The sequence below is a fragment of the Fusarium graminearum genome, chromosome 4 (assembly GCF_000240135.3).
Source record: "Fusarium graminearum PH-1 chromosome 4, whole genome shotgun sequence".
NCBI classification, from domain to species: Eukaryota; Fungi; Ascomycota; class Sordariomycetes; order Hypocreales; family Nectriaceae; genus Fusarium; species Fusarium graminearum.
This window is the reverse complement of record NC_026477.1, coordinates 671,621-697,039: the sequence shown is the minus strand read 5'-3', so window position 1 is coordinate 697,039 and position 25,419 is coordinate 671,621. Positions and strand designations below refer to the sequence as shown.

The window sequence follows — 25,419 nt, the reverse complement described above, 5'->3', positions numbered from 1 at the left end:
TGGCTGGCGCTAGAAGCTAATAGATTGATTGATTTGCAGGGCCGAGTACGCTAACAACAGTGGCTGGCTTACTCTCTCTTTCTAAAATTGAACCCCCCTGTCCAGTCCCTCCTGCCCTCTACTGAGACTGTGAACACCGTGGCGCGTACGGAAGGAGCCCAAACGGCAAGTGGGGAGTGACAGATAATCCGATTACCGGCAGCCGTCAATTACCTATAGTGGGTGCTCTGACCTAACCTCCATAGCAATTGCGCTGCGTGGCCGTAACTAAACGACAGTTCGACACGACACTTTCTTCTCTTCTCACCCCAAACAAAGATTCCCGTTGTCTGTCAAAATACATTCTTTTGGGGCAGAGAGTTTGTTTGTGGCGCTGTAAAGAGATTACATTCTCTTTTGTTTATTATCAGCGGATTTGTATTGTGTCTTTATTCCAACTATACTTTGAATCATCGCCTCAGAGTTGTGGCCTACGTTTCCTTTCAGCCTCTTTACCAGAGCAGCCCTGGGGCTCTCTTTAAACCGTCAGTATGAGTTCAGATTACTCTTACGACGAGCAGGTAAGTCATTCACAATCGCCGCGCTTTAGCATTTACTAATCCATCTTGCGAATAGGGCCAATTCTTTCCCTTCTTTATCCTCACACTTACTGGGATCGTTACTCTTCCCCTTACTTACACACTCCTTCGTCCGAGTCGCAGCGATGATGCGCTAGCGCCACGAATCAAGACCGACTACAAGCCAGAGCATGCGGCTACAGTCGACTCCCTCAAGACAGCGCGGAAGCGCAGCCAGTGGAGGGTCAAGCGGGCCATTTTTGTGGTGATCGGCTGGGCCCTCATGGCTGGCATGGTCTACCTCATTGTAGTTACGCAGCGAACTGTTCCCAAGATTTACAACCCTTACGACATCCTCGGTATCTCAGAGGTGAGTCCACAACTCCACAGCTCCGAATGTAGATACTAATGAGTGCAGTCCCTCAACGAAAAACAAATCAAGTCGCACTACAAGCGACTTTCCCTCAAGTTCCACCCCGACAAGGTTCGCCCTGACCCCGCCAAGAACGAAACCGTAGAGTCTCTCAACGACTTTTACGTCGAACTCACCAAAGCCTACCAATCCCTCACTGACGAAGAGGTCCGCAACAACTACATTCAGTACGGTCACCCCGATGGCAAGCAGAGTTTCAGCATGGGCATCGCTCTCCCCCAATTTATGGTGGCAGACGGCAGCGGAAAATACGTTGTTCTCCTGTACACTCTGCTTCTTGGAGTTCTCCTGCCCTGGGTTGTTGGATCATGGTGGTACGGAACCATGAGAATGTCGAAGGAAGGTGTCCTGATGGAAAGCGCAAACAACCTGTTCCGACAATACGACGACGAGATCGAAGAAGGCGGCATCATCACGGCTCTCAGCGTTGGCAAGGAATTCGAGGCAGTCGTCAAGGGCGATAAGATCGAGACTGCACTTTCTAAAATTGAGTCACGAATCACAGCCGACAGCGATTGTCAACCCACTGCTTCTGGCATGTCAGTTAAGGACAAGGATGCTCTTCAAGATCTCGACAACGGCGTGCGACGTAAGGCTCTTGCTCTCCTTTGGGCCTACCTCGGCCGTGTTGAACTCGATGATCCCGCTCTTACCAAGGCCAAGCTCCAGACCGGCCCTATTGCCCGCGCTCTTAACCAGTCTTTCAACGCCATTACGCTCGCCTACGGTAACATCAGTCCCATTGCCAACTCTTTCTACACCAGCCAGAACTTGGTTCAGGCTGTTGCACCCCACGCTTCTCCTCTTCTGCAGCTTCCCCACATCACTCCCAAGATCGCCAGCGCCATCGAGGGCGAGACTAAGACTCACATGCCTGTCCACCGCTTCATGGATCGACCCGATGCTCAGCGTAGACAGATGGCTATTGGAGAGGGTCTCCTGACCGAGGAGCAGTACGAGACCGCCATCGGTGTTGCCAAGCAGATTCCTTTCTTCCGTGTATGCCGAGCTTTCTTCAAGGTTACTGGCGAGCGCTTCATTACTCCTTCTTCACTTGTATCCCTCGTTATCAAGGGTCGCTTCATCCCCCCTGGTACTGACGACGTCCCCGCTATCAACGAGCTGGACCTCGAGGACATTGATCCCGCCGAGGACGACATCGAGGCTATCAACGGTCGCAAGAAGAAGACTATCAAGGGTCCCGATGGCAAGCTTATCCCCATTGAAGAAGAATCCATCCTCCCCCCCCTCACCCACGCCCCTTACTACGCCCGCGATCACTCTCCTCAATGGCACGCCTTCCTCAGTGACTCCAAGCAGGGCAAGATGGCTGTCCCCCCTTTCCACTTCGCCAAGTTTGACCAGCCTATCATTGACGATGAGGGCAAGCCCACCTTCAACATGCAGACTCTCAAGGCCCAATTCGCTGCTCCACCTCAAGCTGGACACTACACCTTTGTTCTGCACGTCATTTGCGACGCTTACGTCGGCTTTGACACCAAGATGGAGGTGACTCTTGTTGTCGAAGAGGCTAGTAAAGCGGCCGAGATGGTGCAGGAGGACGAGATCAGCGAGCCCGAAGAGGGTAAGTTACAATGTGATCATGAACTAAATCGATGTGCTAACGTTTTGTCAGATTCTCTCGCCGGACAGATGCACGTTCTCAAGACTGGTCAAACTCCCAACACTCGCAGAAAGGATTCTGATGACTCTGACGATGAGAGTGGCACAGATGAAGAGGAGGATGACGACACCAGTGCGACAAACACAGATACTGAGGACGAGTCATAGCGACCCCAGCAGATGCAACCGAGGACCACTTCATTTCTGGGATTAAAGAAAGAATTATAATCACTATTTTATAAATAACTTTCTCAAACCGTGAGCATGGTGCGTATTGACGGGGGCGAGTAATCCTTAGTGTATGGTATATATGTTGGCAGAAAACACCATTGGTTATGGGTACATGTTTCTACGCCTAGAAACAGGTTGGGAGTTTGGGTGTTTTTCCAGGGCACAGCGTATGTAACAGTTGCTTAGTGTGCTCTTTTCTAAATTCACTTTTTATGTTTACGCTTGTTTGCTGTTTGATTTGAAACTGTCTTTTGGAGTGAATATTTTAAACATCCATCTTGTACAAAATAAGCTAATAAAACAACCAACACAACACATACGCCTGAATTACCGTCCTTTTTATACCGTTCAACTTGATGCCTGCGAGGCGGGTTTCTTGGTTCCACACATTATTTACAGCGTTCTTCTGCTTCTTCCAAATATCAGGACTTGCGAGCATGTAGACTATAGGTGGTATATAAAAATTCCAACGACGCAAGCCCAGCTTTCGTCAAAACTTGCTTAGCAAACTCTCACACCGCAAACCTCGACGCCCTTGCCTTCTATGCGAGCGGATCGACTAAAGTACTTGATGGATAATTCGCGAATGAAGAGGGCATCGGCGTCGCTCCAGACATCGAGGCCCATGCTCTCCACAGCGTGACTATCTACGCGAATGGCGTCTGCGTCGTCGGGTTCGGGGTCAGAGTCCGAGGGACGGAGTGGTGTTCTGTCGTCAGAGATTTGTGACAGGCCATCATCGTCGTCTTGGTCAGTGTAGGGCTCATCTTGGCTGTCAGCTAGATCAGCTAGTACGGAGAGTATTTGTGTTGTCAGTCGGTGGAAATAGGCGATGATGGCGAGTTCGAATCGGGCCTCGCCAGAGTCATCATTTGCGCGGCGAGTGGCGTTCAAAGAGCTAAGCGAGTCTGACAACTGTTCAGAACGCGAGCCAGGTCGAGGCATGGTCATGGACGAATGGCCGAAATCAGCGAGCAGGGATGCGTCATGGGCCGCTTCCTCTTGTTGTTCCGAGCGTAATTGTTCGCCAGCGCTGGCCCACCACATATAACCGTTGTAGGCGAATGCTGCCCAAGTGAGAGGCTCGACAACCTTTTCTACTGCATCGTCTCGTGGGTCACGAACAACATGGTTTGAGTGGGTAGAAACCCTGCGTGCAAAACGTTCTTCTTCGGGTGATTCTGGAACCATACTGGGTGCTTGAGTGATAGCTTCAAGACGAGCAAGGCCATTCTTGAGAGATGTAAAACGTCGGAGATCTCGCTGAGTCGCCTTGACCGGTTGCTCACGGGGGCATTCTACGAGGGGCCAAACCCTTTCTGTAGCATTAGAAGAGTAGTCAGGAGGCAGAGTAATAAGCATGTCCCACAGAGTGTCCTTCATTGCGAGGATACTGTCAGTAGTACATGCAATCCAGCCGGAACCTGACTCGTCATCTATCACATCCTCATCACTCTGTTTTTTCTTGGATGCTTCAAAGTCATCCATGAGAAAGGGGATGTCATGAACACCAATGGAGAATAGTGGTCTCAGACGTTGCGTTGAAGTTGAGCCAGGCAGTATATCGATAACAGAAAGGGGGATATTGGAGAGGACAGACATATTGTATACTAGAAATAAAGGTCAGCAAAATGCCATGCGTGGACGATTGGTGACTCACCAAAATCGCAAACTTCGTGAACCGGAGCATGGCACGATATTAGGATGCGTTTGCGTAGTAACGCAGCGCGATGTATGGGAAAGATGAGAGGACCGAATTTGTCCAAGAGACTGGTCAAACTCCAAGCGGGATGATATGGCGAGAGTTTGTTTCCAGGTGATATTAGAGCGGCGCCGTCAGAAGCTGATCGGTTGCGGTTATGGGCCTTGCGGTGGAATGGTTGTGAAGTCAGAGACGGAGAGCTCACGGGAGTCTCTCCTGAGAGGCGGCGATTGCCATTACCGGCCTTTTCGCGGTTGGCAACCCAATATTCATCGAGTATACTCGTGTTCTTGCGATCTTCTGCTAGTTTTCTGTATCAGACGTCAGCCAAGTCCAACTGTGCATGAGGTAGAATGCATACGCAGCCATTTCCTTCAGTCCTTCAGCATGTCTCCAAGCACGACCCAAACGACCAAAGCTCAGGGGAACCAAAACTCCAACAGCAAACATCCTAGCATTTCGTGCCTCCTCCTCATCGCAGGGTATGTTGACAAAAGCACTAAGTCCTGCATGGACGCTATCGTGGACGAAGTAGATGAGGTCTTCGGAGACGGTGTGTAGCCCAGAAGGAAGGGACTTGTACTCGACAAGACCGTCGAGGTCAATGCCTGGGGCATTTTGTTTCCAAAGAATTGTGTATCCGGCTTTGACGTCGAAGTGAATGAGGAAGAGGGCGTCGATGGGAGGACGGTCGGTGGGTTGGTTGGAAGGCATGCGGACAGAAAGCGAGGGTTGTCCTCGGCGAGAGGTAGCCATGGTGGTTAAATTATGAGGAGACGCGCATTCTTTTCTGGCTGGAGAATTGAGTGCGCGCGAGCTAGCAAGCGCTCGAGTCGAGTTAATTGTGAGGGGAAAGACAGGCGAAAGCGAGAATATGATAAGTGATAGCACGCAAGCGAGAAGCGAATTGGAGCAGTAGACGAGGTGGGTTTGCAGATGTACGATGAGAAAGAGCCGCGACGCTGGGTGAAGATGTATTATTATATTGAGCGGTAGCGCAAGACAGCAACAGTCACAATGGAATGAAGACGGCCCAGTTGGGAGGTGGTGTCGACGTTGATGATGGTCGTGTTGGAGTTGAGCCTGGCTTACAGTGGTTACATTAGGTGCTAATAGCTCCAGGTTATCGATAACCGTTGATGTATCGCGATAAGCGCGATGCACGTGATGCGTACTAATATAAGTCTGCTAGGTAAGGTGCTAGCTTGCTTATACCTGGATAATGAACCTAGTAAACCATAAACTGATGGGATATCTAGATTAGTAGGTAGTCAAACATTTAGATTTAGTGACTGATAAATTCAGCTGTCAATTCACATGTCTCAGACTCAACTGGTTCTGTACTACATTATTGGAAGGGTGTACTTTGACAGTCCCGTGATGCCGGATTGGATCCGAGATGCTACCTCGAGGAGCCTAGATAGTATCTGAGTCAGGAAGATGGAGGCCGTGTTAGAATGATCGACTGTATTTCGTTTACAGTGTGTATGAACATTGCGTGAAGCATGTGCCTTGCAAGTCAATACAAGCAGGCCCTGCTTTACCAGAACTAAGATTGAATATTCATCACTAGTAATGCTATAGTCTTCTTACCAAACACATTGGTCTACTATCAATCAAAGTATACCATCTAAAATAATGAATGGATATAGCACTTTTGGTATATGCTGAAAACTGCTTACTCATCATCCATGTCTTGACACTCATCCTCGGCGTCGACTTTCACTTTCACAAGCCAACTCCCTGTACCTGTGACATCACATCCCAACCAATCAAAACACACCAATCAAAGGCGTTCCCGTCCCCGTGTCAAGCGGCCGTTTATACTAACAAGTACCTGCTATTTTCCCACCATCTTTTTTGGATACTTTGATCTTGTGATGTACATGATATTTCCCTCACCTTTTTCTCTAGTACTTATATTTGAAGGTTAATTCAGTAAACTTGACAATTCTCCAACTATAAATATTAAACATTAACTCTGTATACTCACCTCTGTAGTGCAGTAAAAAGGTACAGACGAAAAAAAACACAACCCCGCCATCACCAGAATTGATTGACCTACCTACGGACCTCCATAAACTACCCACTCAACAACCCAACCCCCCGCCAATTCCTCCTCCATCCCGGCTGACCTCCTCTACTTCTACCTCTCTACTTCCTTTCTTGTCTCACTATATATCTTAGTACCTATCAGCTGTCTTAACCTTTGAGCCACAATCCTCACTGCGGCCACGGCATAGACCAGCGACGGCCGCTAAAACTCGCCCATCATGTCCATCTCCAGTGTCCTCACCTACTTCGCCCTTGGCTACGCTGCCTTGACCATCTTCTTATACGCCATGTCCCTCGTCGTTCCCCAAGCTGCCTTTGCCGCCCGCGGTCTCGCCTCCTACGTCTCTCTCCTCGTCGTCGCCGCCTACGGTGTCTTTGCCTCCATCTTCCTCACCCTCATCGGCAAGCAGGGCATCGCGCAATGGGCTGTCGGTCGCTCCTTTCACTACCTCATGCTCTACACCACCGGCGTTGAGTTTGTCATTGAGGACCCGGACAATGTCCTCGGAACCACGCGCCCTGCTGTCTTTGTCGGCAACCACCAGACCGAGCTCGACGTTCTCATGCTGGGAAGAATGTTCCCCAAGTACTGCAGTGTTACCGCCAAGGCTTCGCTCAAGAAGGTCCCCTTTCTGGGATGGTTCATGTCGCTAAGCGGCTCCATCTTTATCGATCGCAAGAACAGCAAGGATGCCCGTGATGCTATGAAGGGCGCCGCCAGCGAGATCCAGTCCAAGCGACAGAGCGTCTACATGTTCCCCGAGGGTACTCGAAGCTACGCCAAGGAGCCCATGCTGCTGCCGTTCAAGAAGGGCGCTTTCCATCTTGCTGTTGAGGCCGGCGTGCCTATTGTGCCTTGCGTGGTCGCAAACTACAGCCATGTCCTCTACCCCAAGACCTTCACTTTCAACTCTGGAAAGATCCCAGTCAAGGGTATGTATATCATATGACCACATCAGACTCCAAAAATCTAACTGTGCACAGTCCTTAAGCCCATCCCTACCAAGGGACTCACCGCCGCCGACGTCGAAGAGCTTACCCGCACAACGCGCGAACTCATGCTCAACGAACTCGTTACTGTCACAGCAAAGGCCCGTGGTCAACCCATGGCCGTGCCAGCTTCTCTAAGTGACTCAACTGGCAAGAGCTCCGCCATTGATACCAATGGATCGGCGCAATAATCAAAGACGCCAAAAAAAATCAGAGGAAAAGGAGGGGGAATATAGGAATCGTGTGTGTTTAGGAATGGGGAGTTTGCCAAACGGGGAGTCGCATCGAATGTAAAGACTTGAGACAGCCTTTTGATACCCCCATAGACGCATTAGGCCGCTTCTGCTCGATTTGGGCTTGGTCAGAGCCGAACTGCTTTTGTTTACCGTTTCTGTTTTTATTGCTGTTAGTGGATTATGATATTTCTCCTATTTAATTGCATGACGGGTTGAATAGACGTGCGTGCATATACACATGCCCCTTTCAAGCGTTGCCATATTGATATGAAGGAAACCTTATATTGTTGCAACGCTGCATTTTACTGTTAAACTCATGTCTCTTTTAAGATCAAATGAGTCTTCATTTATAAAGGGAAACTTGCTTGATTTTGCAATATACTACACATCTCGTGTCTCATCTGGTATCATCTATCATATCTTCTCAAAACCGGAGGACTAAAACGAGATGCAACTCCAAGATCGCCGAACCTGCCATATCTCGCCATGCTTCCATGAACCCATTACAAGAATATACCGCTACCATATGAATAAAGCCCCACAAGAGAAAAAGCCACCCGAACTTTTGAATACAATGCGCATACAAGCCTACTCTCTAAGCGCCTGTAGTGCTTGTGTCAATGACACTACTCTCAGACTGCGGCCCCTCTTGAGAGAAGTTGAAGTGTTGGTGACAGTGGGATTTAGGTCATCCCGCCAGAACCGGAAAACCCGCTTGAGATCTCGAGGGATACCCTCAAGTACGACTGTCGAGATGGGCACAAAAGGACGGTCCTCCATGCCTGCAGCAAGAATGGCATATTCTTGAGCAAAGTCGAGAGCGTTGCGGAAGGACGAATATTGGGACTGAGCACGAGCGCCAACAATGATGTACATCTCAAAGAAAGCATCAAGCACATAAATGTGTTGAGGGGAGAGGTCGTATTGGTTGAAAGGAGCGATCTCAAAGACTTGCTGGCGTGTCTCTGCATCTGAGCAGAAGAGTCTGCTGCAGTACTTGGCGTAGTTGGGCTTGAGTCTCCAGTGGTCGGCAGAGTGAGGCTTTGATCCTCCTTCAAAGAGCCCCCAAAATGACTCGGGCTCGTCGCCATCATCAACCTCGATCAACTCCCCAGTGAGAGTGAGCTCAATCGCAATGAGCTTGGCAGCGCTCAATTCTGTGACATCGCATCCTCGTCCCTTCCAAATATAGGCCTTACCCTGACTTGTAATAACATAGACGAATCCTGCGCATAGGCTTGCTGTGGTCAAATCGCACTCATCAAAAGCGACCTGGCCCTGATAACGCCGACCGCAAAGCATGTTGGGTGCTAGTGAATCGTATTTGTTGCTTGACCCCCTTCTGACCAACACGACGCCACCGAGAGCTTGTAGAAACTCGGCAGTCTCCTTGCCCTGATGCATCTTGACCACCTTGCCGCTCAATGCCTTGGCTTCCTTCTGAACGTAGAGAAGCGCATCGTCGGCTGCAGACTCTGGTACTTGATCGCCAACCCAGAAGTAGAACTCCAATCGCTTCCATCCAGCTTCGTTTGTAAAGCTGTGGGGAGCGATGTACATCTCTCGATCAAATAGTGTCCGCTCGTAGTGAGACGGCACTGGTGTCTTCTTGCCCTCGGCTGAGATTTGGAAAACCTGGAAACTGAGGCTCTGAATCTTTGTTGGTCCTGTTTGAGGTCGATTCATCAAAAGCTCCGCAGCGTCCACCTTGTACTCAGCCTTGTCGGGCTTTGGCCCAAAGAAATCAGACAGCAAGCCCGCAACATCATTGCCCTGGCTAGGGGTTTTTGGTGGAGCGGCAGACGATGTTTGCTGGGCCTTGGGAGTTTGAGGCGCCTTGGGAGACTGGGGCTCTTTGCTAGGAGGTGTAGGCAGGGGACGAGTAGCCACTCGAGACGGTGTTTTGTTGATTTGTAGAGGCGAAGAGTGTTCAGACTGAGGAAGAGGACGAGGGGATGCTTTGGGTGGAGGTGTTTGGAGAACAGCAGGCTCCGATCTGTCCAATGAAGGCTTTGCAGTATGTGAAGGGGCTGTAGCTGCACCACCAAACATGGCTCTGGCATTCTTCACGGATACGACTGGGTCACTGTCGACTTTTGTGGGGCATGATGGCTCAGGATCTGGTAGTTGACGTTGGAACATCTTGACTGGAGATCGTGAACCTGTGCGTTGATGAGTTAAGCGCACTGGTTCTTTGGCAGGCTCTGTATCGTTTGTTGATGACTCGGGCTCTGGTAATTGGCGCTGAAACATCTTGACTGGCGACCAAGATCCTGTACGTTGATGTGACAACCGCGCTGGTTCTTTGACAGGCTCCGGTGTGTCGTTCGACGATGGTTCAGGGTCTGGTAGTTGGCGCTGGAACATCTTGATTGGAGAGCGAGAACCTGTGCGTTGATGAGTCAACCGCACGGGTTCTTTAGCAGGCTCTGTATCAGTCGATGAACGATCAAGGAACCGAGACATGCGGTTGGTGTCAAGCTTCTTGGGTGAGCCAGGCTGTGGGCCAGAGTCGCCGGTTTTCTGAATCCTCAGTGGGGAAGGAAAGTCGGTTGGGGTAAATTCGGCTTTGGACGATCGTTTAGAGGGGAGCGAGTTTCGGTCTTCACGAGTTGGAGGTCGCTGGGGTTCGTTTTCCTGAGGCTTAGCGGTAGGTTGGGTGACAATAGACTTTCTTTGAATAGCGGCTCTGGAAGCGACCTGTTGTTGAATAGAAAGGGGAGCAGAGGCAGACTCGACTTTCTCCGGGACGGCTTGTTCCATTGGTGTCTCCTTGGTAGGTTCGATAGGTTTTGGTGCGGTAACGTTGGGCTTTTCCTGTGCAGGTTTTTGTTCAGTTGGAGCTCCGGAAGCAGCTGATGGGGCAGCTTTGGACGGCGCCTTTCTCCTAGGACCTCGAGCTCGACCCTTAGTCATATGTGTCAGTTGTGGCCCAGGAGTGGAGGGTTCCGTAATCGTTGCGCTGGCAGACCCCTTGGAATCAGATTCCTCAGAGCCCTTACCCCCGTTGGTAGCCATGGGAGGCGGTCCCCGTGCGAGCATACCAGCAAGGGCCGGGTTGAACCGTCCAGCAAGCTTACCTCCTATACCTCCTTGTAGTCTAGCGGGTGAGCTCGTTTCCTTGTGTAGGCCTGGTAAGGCCCGTGGCGCCTCCGGTTTCGCATTAGAATCGGTAACTACTCGCTTTAGACCCTCGTCAGCGGGTTCTGGGGCTGGTTTGGGAGCAGACTTGGGCGTAGAAAAGGTCTGGCTGTGCATCCTTTTGGGACCTGGTGTCGGCTTGGGCGAATCTGGCTTACTCGATGCAAGTGTTGACTTGACGTCAGCCACGGACTTTCTCCTGGCCATTTCGGCTCTCCTAGCGAGTCCTTCTGGAAGTGGGGAATCGTTCGTGGGGGTGTTGCTCCGTGAGATGCCTTTGCCTTCGGATTGGGCCTTCTTAAAGTCGTCCTTTTTCTTCAGAATAGCTTCCTTGAATTCGTCTACTCTCTCTGTCTTTTGCGGGCCTCCAGTTTGGTTCAAGGAAGCCTTGCCTCGGAGGATGTTATCCTTCAACATGTCAGGAGCCACGTAGTTTTGCGTCTTGGTTCTACGAAGAGTGCCAAAAACGTTCTTGAACTCAGGCTCTTGGGTCTTGGGCGTATCTGAGCCAGTTGGCCTGGGTCTCAAAGACTTGCGGAAATCTATTTTAGAAGGTACCTCCGACTTGGTCGTGGGCAAAGTTGAAGCAGAGTTTGCTTCCTTCGGGCTTATCGTCTCCTCCTTGGCGGGTTCCGGTGCCTTCTTCTCCTGTTCAGTAAGCTCTGGATCAGGGACAGGTTCAGAGTCGGACTGGGTGATCTTTGCGTCGGTGGGAGTCTCAGGTTCGAGCTTAGGTGCGCCCTTAGGGAAGCCCAAGCTGTTGCCATGCATGCTGAGAGGGCGGTTGCCACCGGGAGGAGGAGAGTATATGCCGCCAAGGCCAGTGGTGTTGGTCTTTGTCGCTGTTCCCATAGGAGTAGACCTCATAAGTCCTCCGATGCTAACTTGGTGCTTGTGAGAAATAGAACCTGGGCGAGGTCGAGTTCCCTCCGGAACACCCGACTTGTTCTTGTTGAGCTCAGCCATCCATGCTGGCTGCGATGAGCTAGACTTGTGGTGGGCTTTGTTTGGAGACTCGGGAGGCTTGTTCAAGGCGCTCTCAAGCCAGCTTGACTTTGTTGGACTCCACCTTCGGGGATCCATCGTCTTGGTTGGACTGAGAGGTAGGGCAGAGTCACCCAAAGTGTTGTCGACAGTAGGGGCAGGGGCAGGGGCAGGAGCAGAAGCCTTTGGTGTGACTTCGGTCTCAGACTCTCCATGTCGTGATGTTGGTCGGCTTGAGCCTGGCGTCGTCGCTCCAGGTCCAGATCTGCTCTGTGGGCGAGTATTCAATGACAGACCAGGACCTTGGCTCGATTGAATCGAATTGGCACGGTTGAGGGTAGGAGGGCTGGTAACACTCCATCGCTTGACACTGTCTGATCTCTTCATCATGGCGCTCTGGACAAAGCCGCCCATACCCTTGGTTGGCGAATTGGATCGCGAATTGGACCGAGTGGGAGACAGGCGGCCTGGAGAGGTGTTTGAAAGAGACTTGTCGTCCCCAGCATCAAAAGCAGGAGGGTTGAGGGATGGAGGGTTTACGAGCTTCATTTTGGTAGGCGTAGCAGGCTCTTCGGCAGGCTTCTCAGCAGGAGTGTCAATAGGCTTTTCAATAAGCTTCTCAACGGGCTTCTCAACAGGCGGGCTTGGCTTTTGTTGTTCATCTGTCATGCCCGGCAATTGTGCCTTGACAGAAGCCATATCTAGGCGGTCTGTATCCTCAACCTGGTTCTTTCGGTAAGCAGCCGAGCTTGCCCCTTGGTCCGCCGTTTGGCGGAACCACGAAGGGTCCTTGGATCCTAGAGACTGGGCAATCTGATCCTTCGAAAAGGTCTCTTCGGTGGCTGACGCCGGAGCTGGTGTAGAATCATGCGACCCGATAAACGACCGTTGGGTCGCATTTTGGGTTGCGAGCATACTTAACGGGCGGGTAGAGCCGCCGCGAGAGTTAGGCCTTCGCTGCCACGACAATGTAGAGTAACGGGTGGGTGTGGTCGCAGATTTGGTGTCGACGTCAGAGGGAGCTTCGTTCTCCTTGGTCGGTGAAGAGCTCAGATCCATAGAAGTGTCGGCTTTCGCCTCAGATTCTGCTGATCGTGACGCACTCTCGTCTCTCTGGTGCCTGGGAGAGTCGAGCTTCAATGCCTCGGTGAGGTGTATGCTGCGTCGACTCGACCGTGGCGAGGGAGTGTTTGCAGGAGATGACTTTTGTGGTGAGATGGATCGGGCACGTTCTGCAATGTCAGATGGTGGTTAGCAAAAAAGGACACCATCAGCGTTTGTGTGATTTCAGCTGTCAACAATGTTCACGTAGCCATGGGCAAATGAGTAAATAGCTGCAGAAAAATGGAAAGTAAACAACGGGCGTACGACGGGAACCAGTTGGCCCGACAAATGGCAAAGGGAGCGCCATCAATGCAGCCAGCAAAAGCCTCCCAAGAAGAGGAAAGTCAAGCGGCCGCATTGGATGGTTAAGCACTTGTTTCTGTTTGGTTTTCTCTCACCTTCTCGACGAGCTTGTCTCTCTCGCTTTGCAGCCAAGTAGTCTTCGAGCTCACGAGCTCTCACTTCGTCTTCTTCGATCTGCTGACCGCGCAGGCGCTCGACCTGCTCGAGAAATTGGGAGACTTCGTCGGACATGGCTCTGGGTCCTTTGGGACATGACACGGAAGGGAGTGGATGTTCTAGAGTCTGGCGTCTCGGAGAAGGGAGGGGCACTTTTGGAGAACGGGCGCGAACAAATGCAGTGCAATCTCACGAGCAAGGTTGCAGTGAGTATTATAGAGTGTTTTTGTTTATCCTCCCAGAAGCAGAGCTAGCTTGGAGATGCTGTGCTTGGTGATGGGAAGTTGAGGATGGAAACTGGGTCCGAGTCTGGATCAGGTCCAGGACAAGGATGGTATCATAGCTGTATGCGGTGGAAATTTTATGAGCCATGTTTGACATCTGATTGGCTTGTGATCGCCCTCGGGTGTGAAGCCCACTGTAAGAGGGGAATTCAAGCAATGCTATAGTCCCTGTAACATTCAAGTCTCGGGGGCCTCGTTCCCGCTGCCAGAACAGAGCATCCACTAAAGTCAGGACGGTTTGTGCCTGACCGAAACAAACAGATGCAACCAGCAACGAAGGGATGTCTAAGAGTGATGCTGCAGATGAAGCTCGATCTCATGCAAAATGTGCATGAACTAGGACTATCATCTTGCTTGCATCATGCAGACTGATCGATACTAGGTTCGATTTAATTCAAAAGTCTCTAACGTAGATAGGTAGGAGGTGGTAACCTCACAAGCCGTCGGTATCGTGCGCCATAAACAAAACGTCATCCTTTGTTTACTTTCCCCCACGACGATCCACCACAACAACAAACCCATGCCAAACCATGATTTGAATTCGTTGAAACCTTGTCAGAACCAGTTTCGTATTATACATAGTTTATGCCTCAAACCATGTCATGTCGGTCCTTAACTCATCTACAGATCAGAGGGATACGACCTTGTCAGTAATGAGACAAAAGCTGCACACAGCGCTTAGCGATGCTCTCCCGCCCATCATCCTCGTCCGTCTTGTTCCCTGCTTCTTAGCTAAAGCTAATAGTTGGGCGTTGTTCGCAAATATTAGGTATCTCCAAGTCGGCAAGTACTATCGCGGGACGTTGCCCGGCGTAACGAGTCTATTACATCGGGTTTCAAATTTCAACATTTGGCTAGCTGCCTTATTTATGCATCCATATTTTCTGCTTTGCGGCTGACTGCATGTTGATGTTTGCTTTTGTAAAGGTCCTTTTGTTGGGAAGCAATTGTAGAGTTTAGTCCAACATTGTTTGTTCAGTAAAGGAACAGACGCTTCTTCGCCTCCTCCACCACCCATGATAGTCCCTCGTCGAGATTACTTCCGGTCATTGCACTGCACGGAAGGATGTTCCAGCGATGTGTTCGTATAGATTCCAGTTCCAGTTCCTAAAATCAACATTGTAAGCTTGTTGTTCATTGTTCTCATCCCGAAACATACCGAGAGAATCTCTGCTTCCGTCATGCATCCCTCAACATCTGTCTTGTTCGCAAACACGAGCAAGCTTGCCCCTGCAAGACGCTGTACCACTTGTCAGTAACTATCCGCCCGCTGTGGAATGGTGTCGCGCACCTCTTCCAAAAGTAGCCCTTGGAGCTCGTCTCTGCAGTCTTGAATGCGTAGACGGTCTGTTGCGTCAACAACCCATATCAGTGCATCTGTCTTTTCGAAGTAGTTTCTCCAGTACGATCGCAGCGTCTTCTGACCGCCCACGTCCCCTGAGAAGTCAGCACAGGTCAACTTTCTGAGTCTCTGGGAAACACACATATGTTGAGCTTGTACCTATCAAATGTTAGCGGGGGGTTGGTGTCATAAACAGAATACATACCCTAGGTAGTCAATGGTCTTGATAATGAAACCTAGCGTTGGGCTGACAGTATTGACATCTTCTCCCATGACCTTCTTTACAATCGTCGTCTTTCCTGCGTTATCGAGTCCACTGTGCCAGGTCAGTCTTATTCTATACTGATGTAAATGACATTCTCACAGCATCAGGATTCGCATCTCCTTGTCCTTGAGTCGGGCTTTTCGCAGGATTGATAGCATTTTGATGTGTCTGTTTCTTGCAGAGTATCTGCAGGGAAGAAAATGATTCGATAATTAATTTTCCTCTACTTTTGGTCATAAATTTCGGTCTGATGGGTTTCTGTCACATCGGTGCACTATGAACGTCGTTGAAATCAAGTGCCTGCAGCTTTCGTCCACGTGATTGGTGCTCATTAGAACATCCCCTTCTGCTTCATAAAGTTCAAGTGCACCATACCATAATGTTAACCCGTATTTCAGACTAAACACAGCTATGCTTGCTCCTATCATTATTTTACACTTGCGTATTCCATTGACTGATCCCAGATTCAAAGACCCAAACCAAACCAGGGAGAAAAAAGTACCATGACAGAGTCTAATCGACTCGATTCCTTAACCATTCGCACAATCCTGCACATCATTAAACATCCTCCGGAATTTCGTCAATCTCAAATGGCGTGCGTACTTCCAGCTCCCACACATTCAAATCCTTCCAGACGCCTGCTTCTTTTCCATGTTTAGCAGCGTTTTTAAAGTACGCTACCCACTCGAAATCAAACTTCTTGAGAAGGTGTTGAATGGTTTCAACCTCGGGGTCATTCTTTCCAGTGGAAAAAAATTCTGCATAGACCTTGTTGTACTTGCGGAGGTTGTGTGCAGATACATACTCGTAAGTCTGTTGAGTTTCCGCGCAGTCCCAGTTGTATTCAATCTCGGAACGGTGATAGATGTTCACGCATGACAAGACCTTGTCGAGGAGAGCCGTCCCAATAAGTTTCTTGCGATGCTGCGGATGAACAATCACTTTAATGTTACCCGAGAAGCGAGAACCGCGAAAGGCGCTGTCCAGAAAGCCCTGCTGCGCATCGGTGATGACAGCAAACCCGAGAACAGTCGGCTGCGATGCCTCGCGGGACTTCTTGAACTTGAGGAATTCCTGATATTCGTCCTCTTCAGCCTTGGACCAGTTGGTACGATCGGGGATCCGGCCTGGTGAGGGGATAGCGAGAATGAAGGGTCGGCGCTTTTGACGGCACGCGTTGTAAAGAGTTGCAATGTGACTGTGGTCAATCTTGGGAAGATAAACCTGAGAGCTCTGTCCCTGTTGACGCTCCAAGTTGATAATGTCTGCAATAGCCTGGAAGTCTTTGGTCTCTACCGGTCGAATAGTGCAGCCGGCATCAGGAACCTTTTCCTCCTTAAAGGTTGGGTTCGCATACCTCTCCTCTTGCTCTCTTTGTTCAATCTCTTTCTTTATCACGTCTCGGCGAGCTATCTCTCTCATGATGCGCTCTTGAGAAGTGAGTTGCGTTCGGCGCCAGTCGTATTTTGCCTGGCCGTCCATTTGCAATTTGATGTATCGGACTGGTTCAATAAGACCTCCAGTCTCAGTGTTAACATCGCATTCATCGGTGCGCGGATCTCGATTTTCTGTGATGAGAGAGACTATGGGGCGGCCGGGGATATTGCTTCTCCAAGTATTGATGGCCGCAGCTGAAAAGATTCGAGCGTGAGGGTCGATTTCGTCATCGCGATCCTGAAGTGTCTCGCTTGGGCCCCATTTACCCTCTGCATTGGGCGGCTGGTTCTCTTTCTCGTCTGGAGATACAGGGAAACCGCTCAAGACTAGGGACGCAGTGCTGAAAGAAGGTCGTCGATTCATGCCTGATACAGATCCAAGAGCCTCGATGATATGAAGAGGTGCCGGTAGTGGAGCACCTTGCACATCAGTTGATGCGCTCGAGCGTGCCATTTCCCTCGGGGAATTCCAGGTGCCTTTCGAACTCTGCTCAAGTTCAACTGGATCTTGAGAGCCCATGCTCACTGATAGTTGTTGAGAAAGACGTTCTTCTGCCACGGGAAGTGCTTGCGAGTGGTGAGATGGAGGCGCCGCTTCAGTAGGTACTTGCTTCTGAGGTGCGTGCACCAACTCCAAGTTTGTTCGCTGATGCGGAAGTTTGTCGGTTGTCTTTGCAGATGCGGGCTGTTTGGGAAGGAAATCGGTCGATTCTCCCAATGCTTGTCGAGCGTTTTGCAATCGACTCTTCACAACATCGCTAGGGAATAGCTGTTGCCGAGGAGTGTCTGCGTTGAGAGCTTGCCGCATTCCCTGGACTCGCATGAGTGATCTGGAGAGGTTGGGTGAGGGAGTGTTCTCCTTCCCAGCACCGCTAGAGCTGGGAGGAGCCCACGACATGATGTGTGAAGCGCACTGTATTATGTTAAGGCATGCCGAAAATAGGGACGGTCTCAAATCTCAAAGACGAACCTGCGGATGGTCTGTGTTGGCGAGTTACACTCCTCGGAGACGGGAACTGGCAGAGCCAACAGACGATAACGGGATCTAGCAGATGAGATAATAGGCAAAGAAAACACCTTACCGTGCACACAGAAAAGAAAGCCGAAGTGCTTATCCTTTTGTGCGGGTGTGAAAGGACATGCGCAGTTGGTGTTGAGAAATCATACACTTGTTTACTCAGTGCAAGTCAGAGATTAGGGAAACTCGCTTGCTTCCGTTGCTGTGTGAAGTATTAGGCAACAAAAGCCCACATACAGTGAATCATACAGCCTTAGGCAGGTCGAAGAGGAAAGAAAGGGGCGGAATGTTAATAGCTCCTGCCTGCTCCTGCCACCCGTCAGACAATGGCAGCTTCTTCTGCCCCAGTCAGCTTTAAAGCCGCTATTGCACTAAACCACAGTCAATAGACTTAATATAGTTCCTATTTATTACAAGTCAGTTAGTTATTTAGCAGTCTAGAATATATTACTTCCGGGTATGTGTATACCTGCCCAGTTAAGGGGCACTAATGCAGAGCTGGTTTTCAGTATAACAATGGCTACTGAGAAGTATTATTACTGATCGATAATATATGATAAGCTAGTAAGTTATCTTTAGTAAAAACCAGCAATACTGCTAACTGTAGTATAATAGAACTTGAACAATAGGACAATATATAATCTCTCCAGTTTATTATATATTGTCCTATTGAGACTGCTATCAGACTGTTAGAGACAATATTACTGTTAGGTCTGTGGATGTCTATCTCTATTCAGGCCGACAAAGGACGCCACAGATATAAAGAGGATAGACAAATCTGAAAAATCATAAAGAGGCAAGAAAACAATGCCTTTGTTCTACAGCTGTCCTGACCCAGACCTGCTCAGGTAAGCAGTCGGTACAATATCGATACTCACTTAACTCGGACGACTACTCATCATGAAAAACTACGAGATGGAAACAAAGAATCGAAATAACAAAGTAAATTCAATTGACAAAGAAGATCTGGTTTGCAAGGCTCTGCTGTGTACTCCTATCTAATATGCTCCTAGGGTATATCCTTCTAAACAATGTTGCGATCTAAGCACAACCCAAACTTCGCGTGAAGGAACACTCTTCCACTACTCTTCGTCTTCATGCTCCTGCAAACGCTCTCTGTCTTGCCGCAACTCATCCCAGAGGTTCTTGTCTCGCTGGTCATGAGCCGGCAGGCGTGACTGTCCCGTTGGAGCTCTGTGAGAATTTCGCATTGGACTTCTCAGGGGAACGGTCGGAGGCGCCAGGCTTTGCTGAGAACGTCGGAAGCCGGGATGTTCAGAGTATACACTCGAAGCTACAGCAACCGAAACAGTATCTGCATCCCGCCGAGTCTGTGCTCGTGTTGGCGATGCTTCACGGAACTCAGACCCTGGATCGAAGCCCCATTTCTGACAAAACTCGAGGTGTGCTCGGTTATCAGCCAACGTGGCGAGGGCGGACTCGGCGTCGCTCCTCGTGTTTAGCGCGGCAGTGTGACGGCCTCTAGATTGCCCTGCAACCATAGATTGTGGAGGAGAGAATACTGAGACATCCTCCCAGACTGATTCCGCAACATCGCCACCTGAATTACTGTCAGGCGGGGTGGGCTCTCCATGCTTGCTGGTTAAGTTGAGTGGTGCTGGAACAGCACTTGCATTGCTGAAAAGAGAGTCTGCGTCGCTTTTGGGCTTTGGCTCGACATCTCTCTGCAGCCGGTCGCCCACCTGCGCCATTGTATCATGTGCATAGTCGCGGACGGCAGGGTGCATGTCCATCTCGAACATTTCTCGACGCTTAGCTTTTGTCACGCCTTGTCTCTGCATTTGGCAGTCCAAGTAGATCGATGCTTGGCAGTTTTCGTCTTGGTCCATCCACTGTTGCTCGTCGTCATCGAAGTGGCTACTATAGTGGCCTGAGTCCTGGAAATGGTGTGAACGTCTGCTATCGTAGCTGTCCTCGTGGGATTCTCGTCCTTGACGGCTGTAGGTTTCGTCTACTTCGAATGATTTCGAATCTACAGGACGACTTGGCCTTGACGGAGCCCCTTTTCGGCGGGAATGCCGGCGGCGCTCCCTCTTGGCAGCGGCAATAACCGCATCCAATTTGTCAAGTTCCTCGCGAATTTCCATACTTTCTGTCATGGCAGCCCTGCGAACGTCAGCTTTGAAGTGCCCAATCCAGGACTCCACCACTCGGAGCAATCTGGGCATTTGACGGCGTTGTTCAACATGACGGTCGCGTCGTCCAATCATAGAGGCTCGGAGGTAGGCCAGCGCATGAGGTCTGCCTCCGATGACCGCCATAATGCATGCCTCGCACTTGCTCCGGACTTTGTTCTGGTTTGGCGAGACACGTTCATAGCCAAAGGCGGCGTTGAATGCATCTCGACTCATCCAGAGACCAGTCATGGCATCAATGCGATCGAGCCATTGGGTAATAGGAACAGGGAGAGTGTTGCGTCGGCGCCATTCACGATATCGGTGAATACGTACAGTACACTCAAGCATGATGAGGTCCATCAAACGTCGGATCAGCTTGGGATCGAGGTCGCGATGGAACTCACAAAGGCAAGCCGTTGATCTTCCATCGTTTACATGCCTAGGCGTGAGGGTCAGGTTCTCCAATCCAGAGGACAACCGCTTCCAAATGTTCTTCGAGCGGCGGCTAGACTTGTCGAGTTGAGCTATACCGTCGTATTGCGACTGCAGCCACTCTTGGTCCGGCATGACTATGTTGACGCCTTGGTCCATCCATAGCAGTTCCGTGAGTTGGTCGAGCTGGAGATCTGAAATGTCACCGAGTGGAGTGTCGTCAAACTCCTCATCAGGATTGTGGTTGTGTGCCATGGTGAAAAGTGTGGTACAAAAATGATGAAAATGCTTTTTGATTTCGCTGTGTTTTTTTTCGCTGTAGCAAATAGAGTTTGTCTTCAAGTGTTGTCAAAAGTTTGTATGAATACCACTCCTTACTTCACTAGACAACCTCTTGCTTTATATAACCGCTTGATAAGTGAACAGAAGCCCATCATGGTGGGTTGAACAACTTGACCGGCCTTTGTGAAAGACAATGCTTTGTTTGGTCCTCTTCGCTGTTATAGAACCGAACACTTTGTATGTTCCGCACACCTACCTATGGCATATCGAGAACAGATCCGATATGGCCTAAGATGTGAAGCAACAGCTCAAGGACATCACATGTAGGTTTTGTGAATAAAGTGCGAATCCGTCAGTCGTCGATGGTGGTGACGCATAGTTCTCGTGGAACATGTCCGATTTTATTTGTTCTGACAAAGGGAACAAGAAATAGTATGCTTGTTTGCATATTGTTTGGGTCGAGATAGGCCCATCAACGCCTTTCGTCGAAATGCACATTCCTTCCAGTCATAGCGTTGCGTAAGATGCGAACCGCCATGATAACTCCCAGTATAAACAGAAAAGGTAACGAGAAAACGGCGGCTGTGGTACTAGAATACAAGAGCAAAATTGGGTTGGCGTCACACAGTCAATGCTATCCGCACGTCGATACCTATCCCTTCATCGCAACGCCATGAAAATCCAGAACTCCTTAATCATGCTCATATGTCGTTAGTGGGGTATCAGACGTATGTCATCAACTTCGGACATATTGGTTCCGTTGCTCTGACCGTATCCTCTCCTGGCGGATCTTAGCAGCCTCGGTACCATCATCGGGCTGAGCCGTCTCTTTGAGCCAAGGATGTTGCAGAGCCTGCTTCGCAGTGATGCGGTGAGCAGGATCATACACAAAGATCTTCTGAAGCAGATCGACAAAGTTCTTGAGGAAAGGGTTATTTCCAGGAATAATGTGCTATTATATGTTAGTGTGTTTCGTGATACTAGGGCGAAAGGGTACCTACATCGAGGTGCTTCATGGCCTTGACAAACCGACGGGAGCCACGAGTTGTTTCGGGCGTAGGATAGTCAAGCTTGAGGCGTTTGAAATATCTGGTGAATGTTAGTATATGCTAGTCAGCAATTGAAGAGATACTTACTTGGAAGCAGCATTACCGCCATTTCGATTCGACATCTTGTTGACAGCTTGGACAAGATGGCTGTCGATCCGTGATCCAACTACCGCCTCCATCATTGCCAGATGTTCGAGATTATCATGCGTCTGGAAGAGAGCATCACCGGTAAAGAACTCAACCAAGATGCATCCTATGCTCCAGATATCGCAGGGGAATGACCATCCCAAACCCAGGATGATCTCCGGGGCTCGATAGTGGCGTGTCGATACCACCGAGGAGTGGTACTCGTCTTGAAAGGTAGCAGAGCCAAAATCGATTAACCGAATCTCAGTGTCGAGTAGCACACGGCGTTGTGTGGCCTGGCGGTTAATGGTGGTAGAAGAAGATGGGATCTTGCGGTTATAGGTAAAGGTTTGATAAGCGTGGTCGCAGAGCAAGATGTTCTCAGGCTTCAAATCTGTATGAATTAAATTGAGATCGTGCAAAACTACAAAAAGTCAGCACACTGTCACTAAAACTCGCTATTTTTTACTCACAGGCAACGCTGGTGAAGAGTTGGCGCGCGAAGCTTTGAATCTGGCTGTTAGGGAACGGAACAAAGCCGTTGCCCTTGAGAAAGTCAAAGACACTTTGGTCAAGCAAGTCCATGACGATACAGATGTGGCCGCGGTAATCAAAACAGTCTCGGAGGTGGATGCATCGGTTACGGTTCTCCTCGTCGTTTCGTTTGAGGGTCTCAAGAACGCGAAGTTCAATTCTGGAGGCATCCCTGTATTTCTGGACTGACCGAATGATTTTGACGGCCACAGCTTTGTTGTGTTTTCGGTCGCGGGCTTCAACAACTTTGCCAAAGGTTCCTTGGCCCAAGAGGCGGACGATTTGGTCTATCAAGAGATTAGCAGGAAAAAGAGACAAACATGATTGCAGCTTACATTTATCTGTGAGCTCGGCTTCAGGAATAACAATGTAATGACCATCGTCGTCATCAACCTTGACGTTCTTGTTGTAATGTCGCTATCAAATTGTGTCAATAAACCATCGCTGAATTTGAATTAATGTGGAGAAAAGACTCACGTCATGGATAACCTGAACATTTACCTCACCAGCCTTCTTGGGAGGGTAAGGTGGAGGCTTGTATGTGAAGATATCTCCAAGGCCATCAACGTCGCGACGCTTGGCCTCGTTAGCCACCTGCTGGCGGGTGCGCTTTCGCTTAAGGGGAGCCGCGGCGTCCTCATATTGACCATTGGACGAGAGTGAAGTTGGGGCCGTGGTATTGACACCAGAATTGGTACGATCACTACTCGAATTGGAGGAGCCAGCGGGTGTTGTAATCTGCACCGGGGTATTGTTTTTTGATTCGAGGTATTTGATGTGGTAGCCCGAGGCCTGTACAGTGCCAGTCTCTTCGTTTTGTCTCCTCTTCTTGGCCGCCAGGCGGTTCGTGGTGTCGTTGGGCGCGACAACAGTGCTGTTTGTAATTTTCCGGCTGGTATTCGCTTCAGGCTCAGGCGTATCATCAATAACAATGATTTCCTTGGGAAGGCCGTTTTTATAAAAAGTATTCCAATCGGGTTCGCGGGAACGGCGACGCTTTCTCGAAGGCTCCGCGTGAGAAGCAGGAGCAGTCTCAGGCATGGTTGCGGTTGAATAACCCGCGTCGTGTCGCGGGCTGGGTTCCTGGGCGTGATGTGCAGAGCGAGAGGTTGACGAGTGCGTCAGGCCTATGCCATTCGATGCCGTGGAAGAGTATGCCAAAGGCGAAAGTTGGTACGGAGGAGGCAGAATGGCACTGTGGGAGGGCGAGACAGCTGAAGAGACCGGAGGAGGCAGAATATTCTGATTCGAAGCAGTCGAACGATAGGAAGCGCTGGGGTTTGGCTGGTACGGCTGATGATGCGAGTGCGAATGTGCGTAAGATTGAGGATAATGGTGAGGATGGTGGTAGTGTGGAAGCGTGGCCGTGGCCGTAGTAGGTGTTGACATGATGATGGGGGAGAAGCCCAAAGCCGCCCAGGGCTCAAATGCAGAGGAAGTAGGTGGCGATCACGAAAAACAAAATTGAGGTATATGCGAGCAGGCCGTGACGGGATCGAACGGTACAGGAGACCGTACAAATCGTCGAGTCGATTCGCAGTAAGTAAAGGTTTTCTCCAGACTCATGAATCAACAGGTGAGTGCGTCGTTGAAGGAAAAGAAGAGGAGAAGCAATGAGCGAAGAGAGGCGAGATAGAACGGGGAAGGGGACCCGGGGGCGTCCCTTCCAGGTTAGTGGTTTTGGCTTGGTGTACGATGGTTATGGTGGTGACGGGAGGTGGAGGTGCGCCCGGGAGAATGAGAGGCAGTTTTAGAGAGTGGGTAGACGTATACGGACTGGGCTGGGCTGGGCTGTGATGACCACCCAGTGGAAGGCTCAGCAGTATCAGAATGTGTTTAGGGGGACGGCTCAGTGGGTTGACACCTAACGACACTGTGGGTGGGCCCTGTAGTCAACGTTTTGTGCGGAAGCTCAGGGCTGTGTCGGCGTCGCGCTCAATCTTGCTTTTTGTCTCTCAGCTACCGCTGGCTGAGTGTGGGGATAAAGGAAGAGGCGAGGGCAATAACAAGAAGGAAAATGAGCATCGGTTGAGTGGAGTGACTTCAATCACAAATCTGACCCAAGCTCAGTTGAAGGCGTCACGGGCATGTCTTGGAAAAAGGCGTTGGCCGTAGGTTACTGGGTGGCCGGGGGAGTGCTGGGACAGACTAGAGGGGATCCATTCGGGGTGACGTTGATTCAGATAAAACATTCGCTTCTGGGTGAGTACATTCTACAAGGCGGTGACGTCTAGCGATAGGAGGTATTTTGAGCGTCATCCTCCAACAGAACCCCATTCGGGTGTGGATTTGTCATTTGTCACTCAGGCTGGTGTTGCTGTCCATTCGGGTTCGGTTTTGGAGTCAAGACAACAACGTGGAATCCGTGGAATTTGCAGAAGTACATTGGTGTGTGGCGGCGTTGCGATCCAGCCTACGATGGGAAGGAGGGTGATCAGTTAAGGGTACCTTTAGTTTAGTCCTATTACTGGAAGAAGATCAAGAAAACCAGGGTCCATGAAGGGTCGTTTTGGGGAAAATGGCCGAGTGAGCGAGGCGAGGCAAGATAGGCACATTCAGGATGGGACACTGTAGAAAGCCAACCTAGGTCTACGCTTTAGTTTATAGCGAGTAGGCACGACTACAGTAGAGTCCAATCTCGAGTCCATAAAGGTGTATCTCATGTAAACAATATTGTCAATCAATTCAATCACGTAGGGATATCCCATCAAAACTAAAGCTCTCAACGCAAGGCTTTTGAGCTGCATGCAATATCGCTAGATGGTCCTAGGCTGTCTTACTCTTGAAAGGTCGTTCAAAGGGCGGGCAGGGACCAACGTGTGACGTGCCCAAATAGACGCATATTACAGTGCACAGTACCCACTGCATCCGCTGTGTAGAAGGATTGATAGAGGTAGAAAATACTCACCAACATCTCGAATGAGAGTTTAACAAAGTTTAGAGTCTGGTACATTCATCAACATCAGATAATAGTTTCACGTCTCATCAATTTAACTCT

General features: G+C 50.0%; 8 protein-coding genes across 8 annotated transcripts; 2 read left to right on the top strand and 6 right to left on the bottom strand.

Moving 5' to 3' along the window:
• Positions 1–530: 530 nt before the first annotated feature.
• Positions 531–2,876, top strand: FGSG_06644 (uncharacterized protein; the record flags this gene model as incomplete). The annotated part of the gene is made up of 4 exons (XM_011327966.1): positions 531–560; positions 616–927; positions 976–2,575; positions 2,627–2,876. The coding sequence occupies 4 exons, from the start codon at positions 531–533 to the stop codon at positions 2,779–2,781; spliced, it is 2,097 nt and encodes a 698-aa protein (XP_011326268.1). The 3' UTR covers positions 2,782–2,876.
• Positions 2,877–3,345: 469 nt separating this feature from the next.
• On the bottom strand, positions 3,346–5,302 carry FGSG_06643 (uncharacterized protein; the record flags this gene model as incomplete). Its single annotated transcript, XM_011327965.1, has 3 exons — positions 3,346–4,454; positions 4,505–4,857; positions 4,908–5,302. The coding sequence occupies 3 exons, from the start codon at positions 5,300–5,302 to the stop codon at positions 3,346–3,348; spliced, it is 1,857 nt and encodes a 618-aa protein (XP_011326267.1).
• A 1,517-nt stretch (positions 5,303–6,819) lies between these two features.
• FGSG_06642 (uncharacterized protein) lies at positions 6,820–7,782 on the top strand (the record flags this gene model as incomplete). The annotated part of the gene is made up of 2 exons (XM_011327964.1): positions 6,820–7,534; positions 7,586–7,782. 2 exons carry the CDS (start codon positions 6,820–6,822, stop codon positions 7,780–7,782), a joined length of 912 nt encoding a protein of 303 aa, XP_011326266.1.
• Positions 7,783–8,415: 633 nt separating this feature from the next.
• On the bottom strand, positions 8,416–13,590 carry FGSG_06641 (uncharacterized protein; the record flags this gene model as incomplete). The annotated part of the gene is made up of 2 exons (XM_011327963.1): positions 8,416–13,184; positions 13,455–13,590. 2 exons carry the CDS (start codon positions 13,588–13,590, stop codon positions 8,416–8,418), a joined length of 4,905 nt encoding a protein of 1,634 aa, XP_011326265.1.
• A 1,184-nt stretch (positions 13,591–14,774) lies between these two features.
• FGSG_06640 (ADP-ribosylation factor 1) lies at positions 14,775–15,564 on the bottom strand (the record flags this gene model as incomplete). Its single annotated transcript, XM_011327962.1, has 6 exons — positions 14,775–14,906; positions 14,959–15,039; positions 15,091–15,236; positions 15,284–15,300; positions 15,347–15,457; positions 15,506–15,564. 6 exons carry the CDS (start codon positions 15,562–15,564, stop codon positions 14,775–14,777), a joined length of 546 nt encoding a protein of 181 aa, XP_011326264.1.
• Positions 15,565–15,964: 400 nt separating this feature from the next.
• Positions 15,965–16,888, bottom strand: FGSG_06639 (uncharacterized protein; the record flags this gene model as incomplete). Its single annotated transcript, XM_011327961.1, has 1 exon — positions 15,965–16,888. One exon carries the CDS (start codon positions 16,886–16,888, stop codon positions 15,965–15,967), a length of 924 nt encoding a protein of 307 aa, XP_011326263.1.
• A 2,054-nt stretch (positions 16,889–18,942) lies between these two features.
• On the bottom strand, positions 18,943–20,685 carry FGSG_06638 (uncharacterized protein; the record flags this gene model as incomplete). Its single annotated transcript, XM_011327960.1, has 1 exon — positions 18,943–20,685. One exon carries the CDS (start codon positions 20,683–20,685, stop codon positions 18,943–18,945), a length of 1,743 nt encoding a protein of 580 aa, XP_011326262.1.
• Positions 20,686–21,448: 763 nt separating this feature from the next.
• Positions 21,449–23,810, bottom strand: FGSG_06637 (uncharacterized protein; the record flags this gene model as incomplete). Its single annotated transcript, XM_011327959.1, has 6 exons — positions 21,449–21,664; positions 21,714–21,782; positions 22,094–22,281; positions 22,361–22,633; positions 22,757–22,838; positions 22,899–23,810. 6 exons carry the CDS (start codon positions 23,808–23,810, stop codon positions 21,449–21,451), a joined length of 1,740 nt encoding a protein of 579 aa, XP_011326261.1.
• Positions 23,811–25,419: the final 1,609 nt, after the last annotated feature.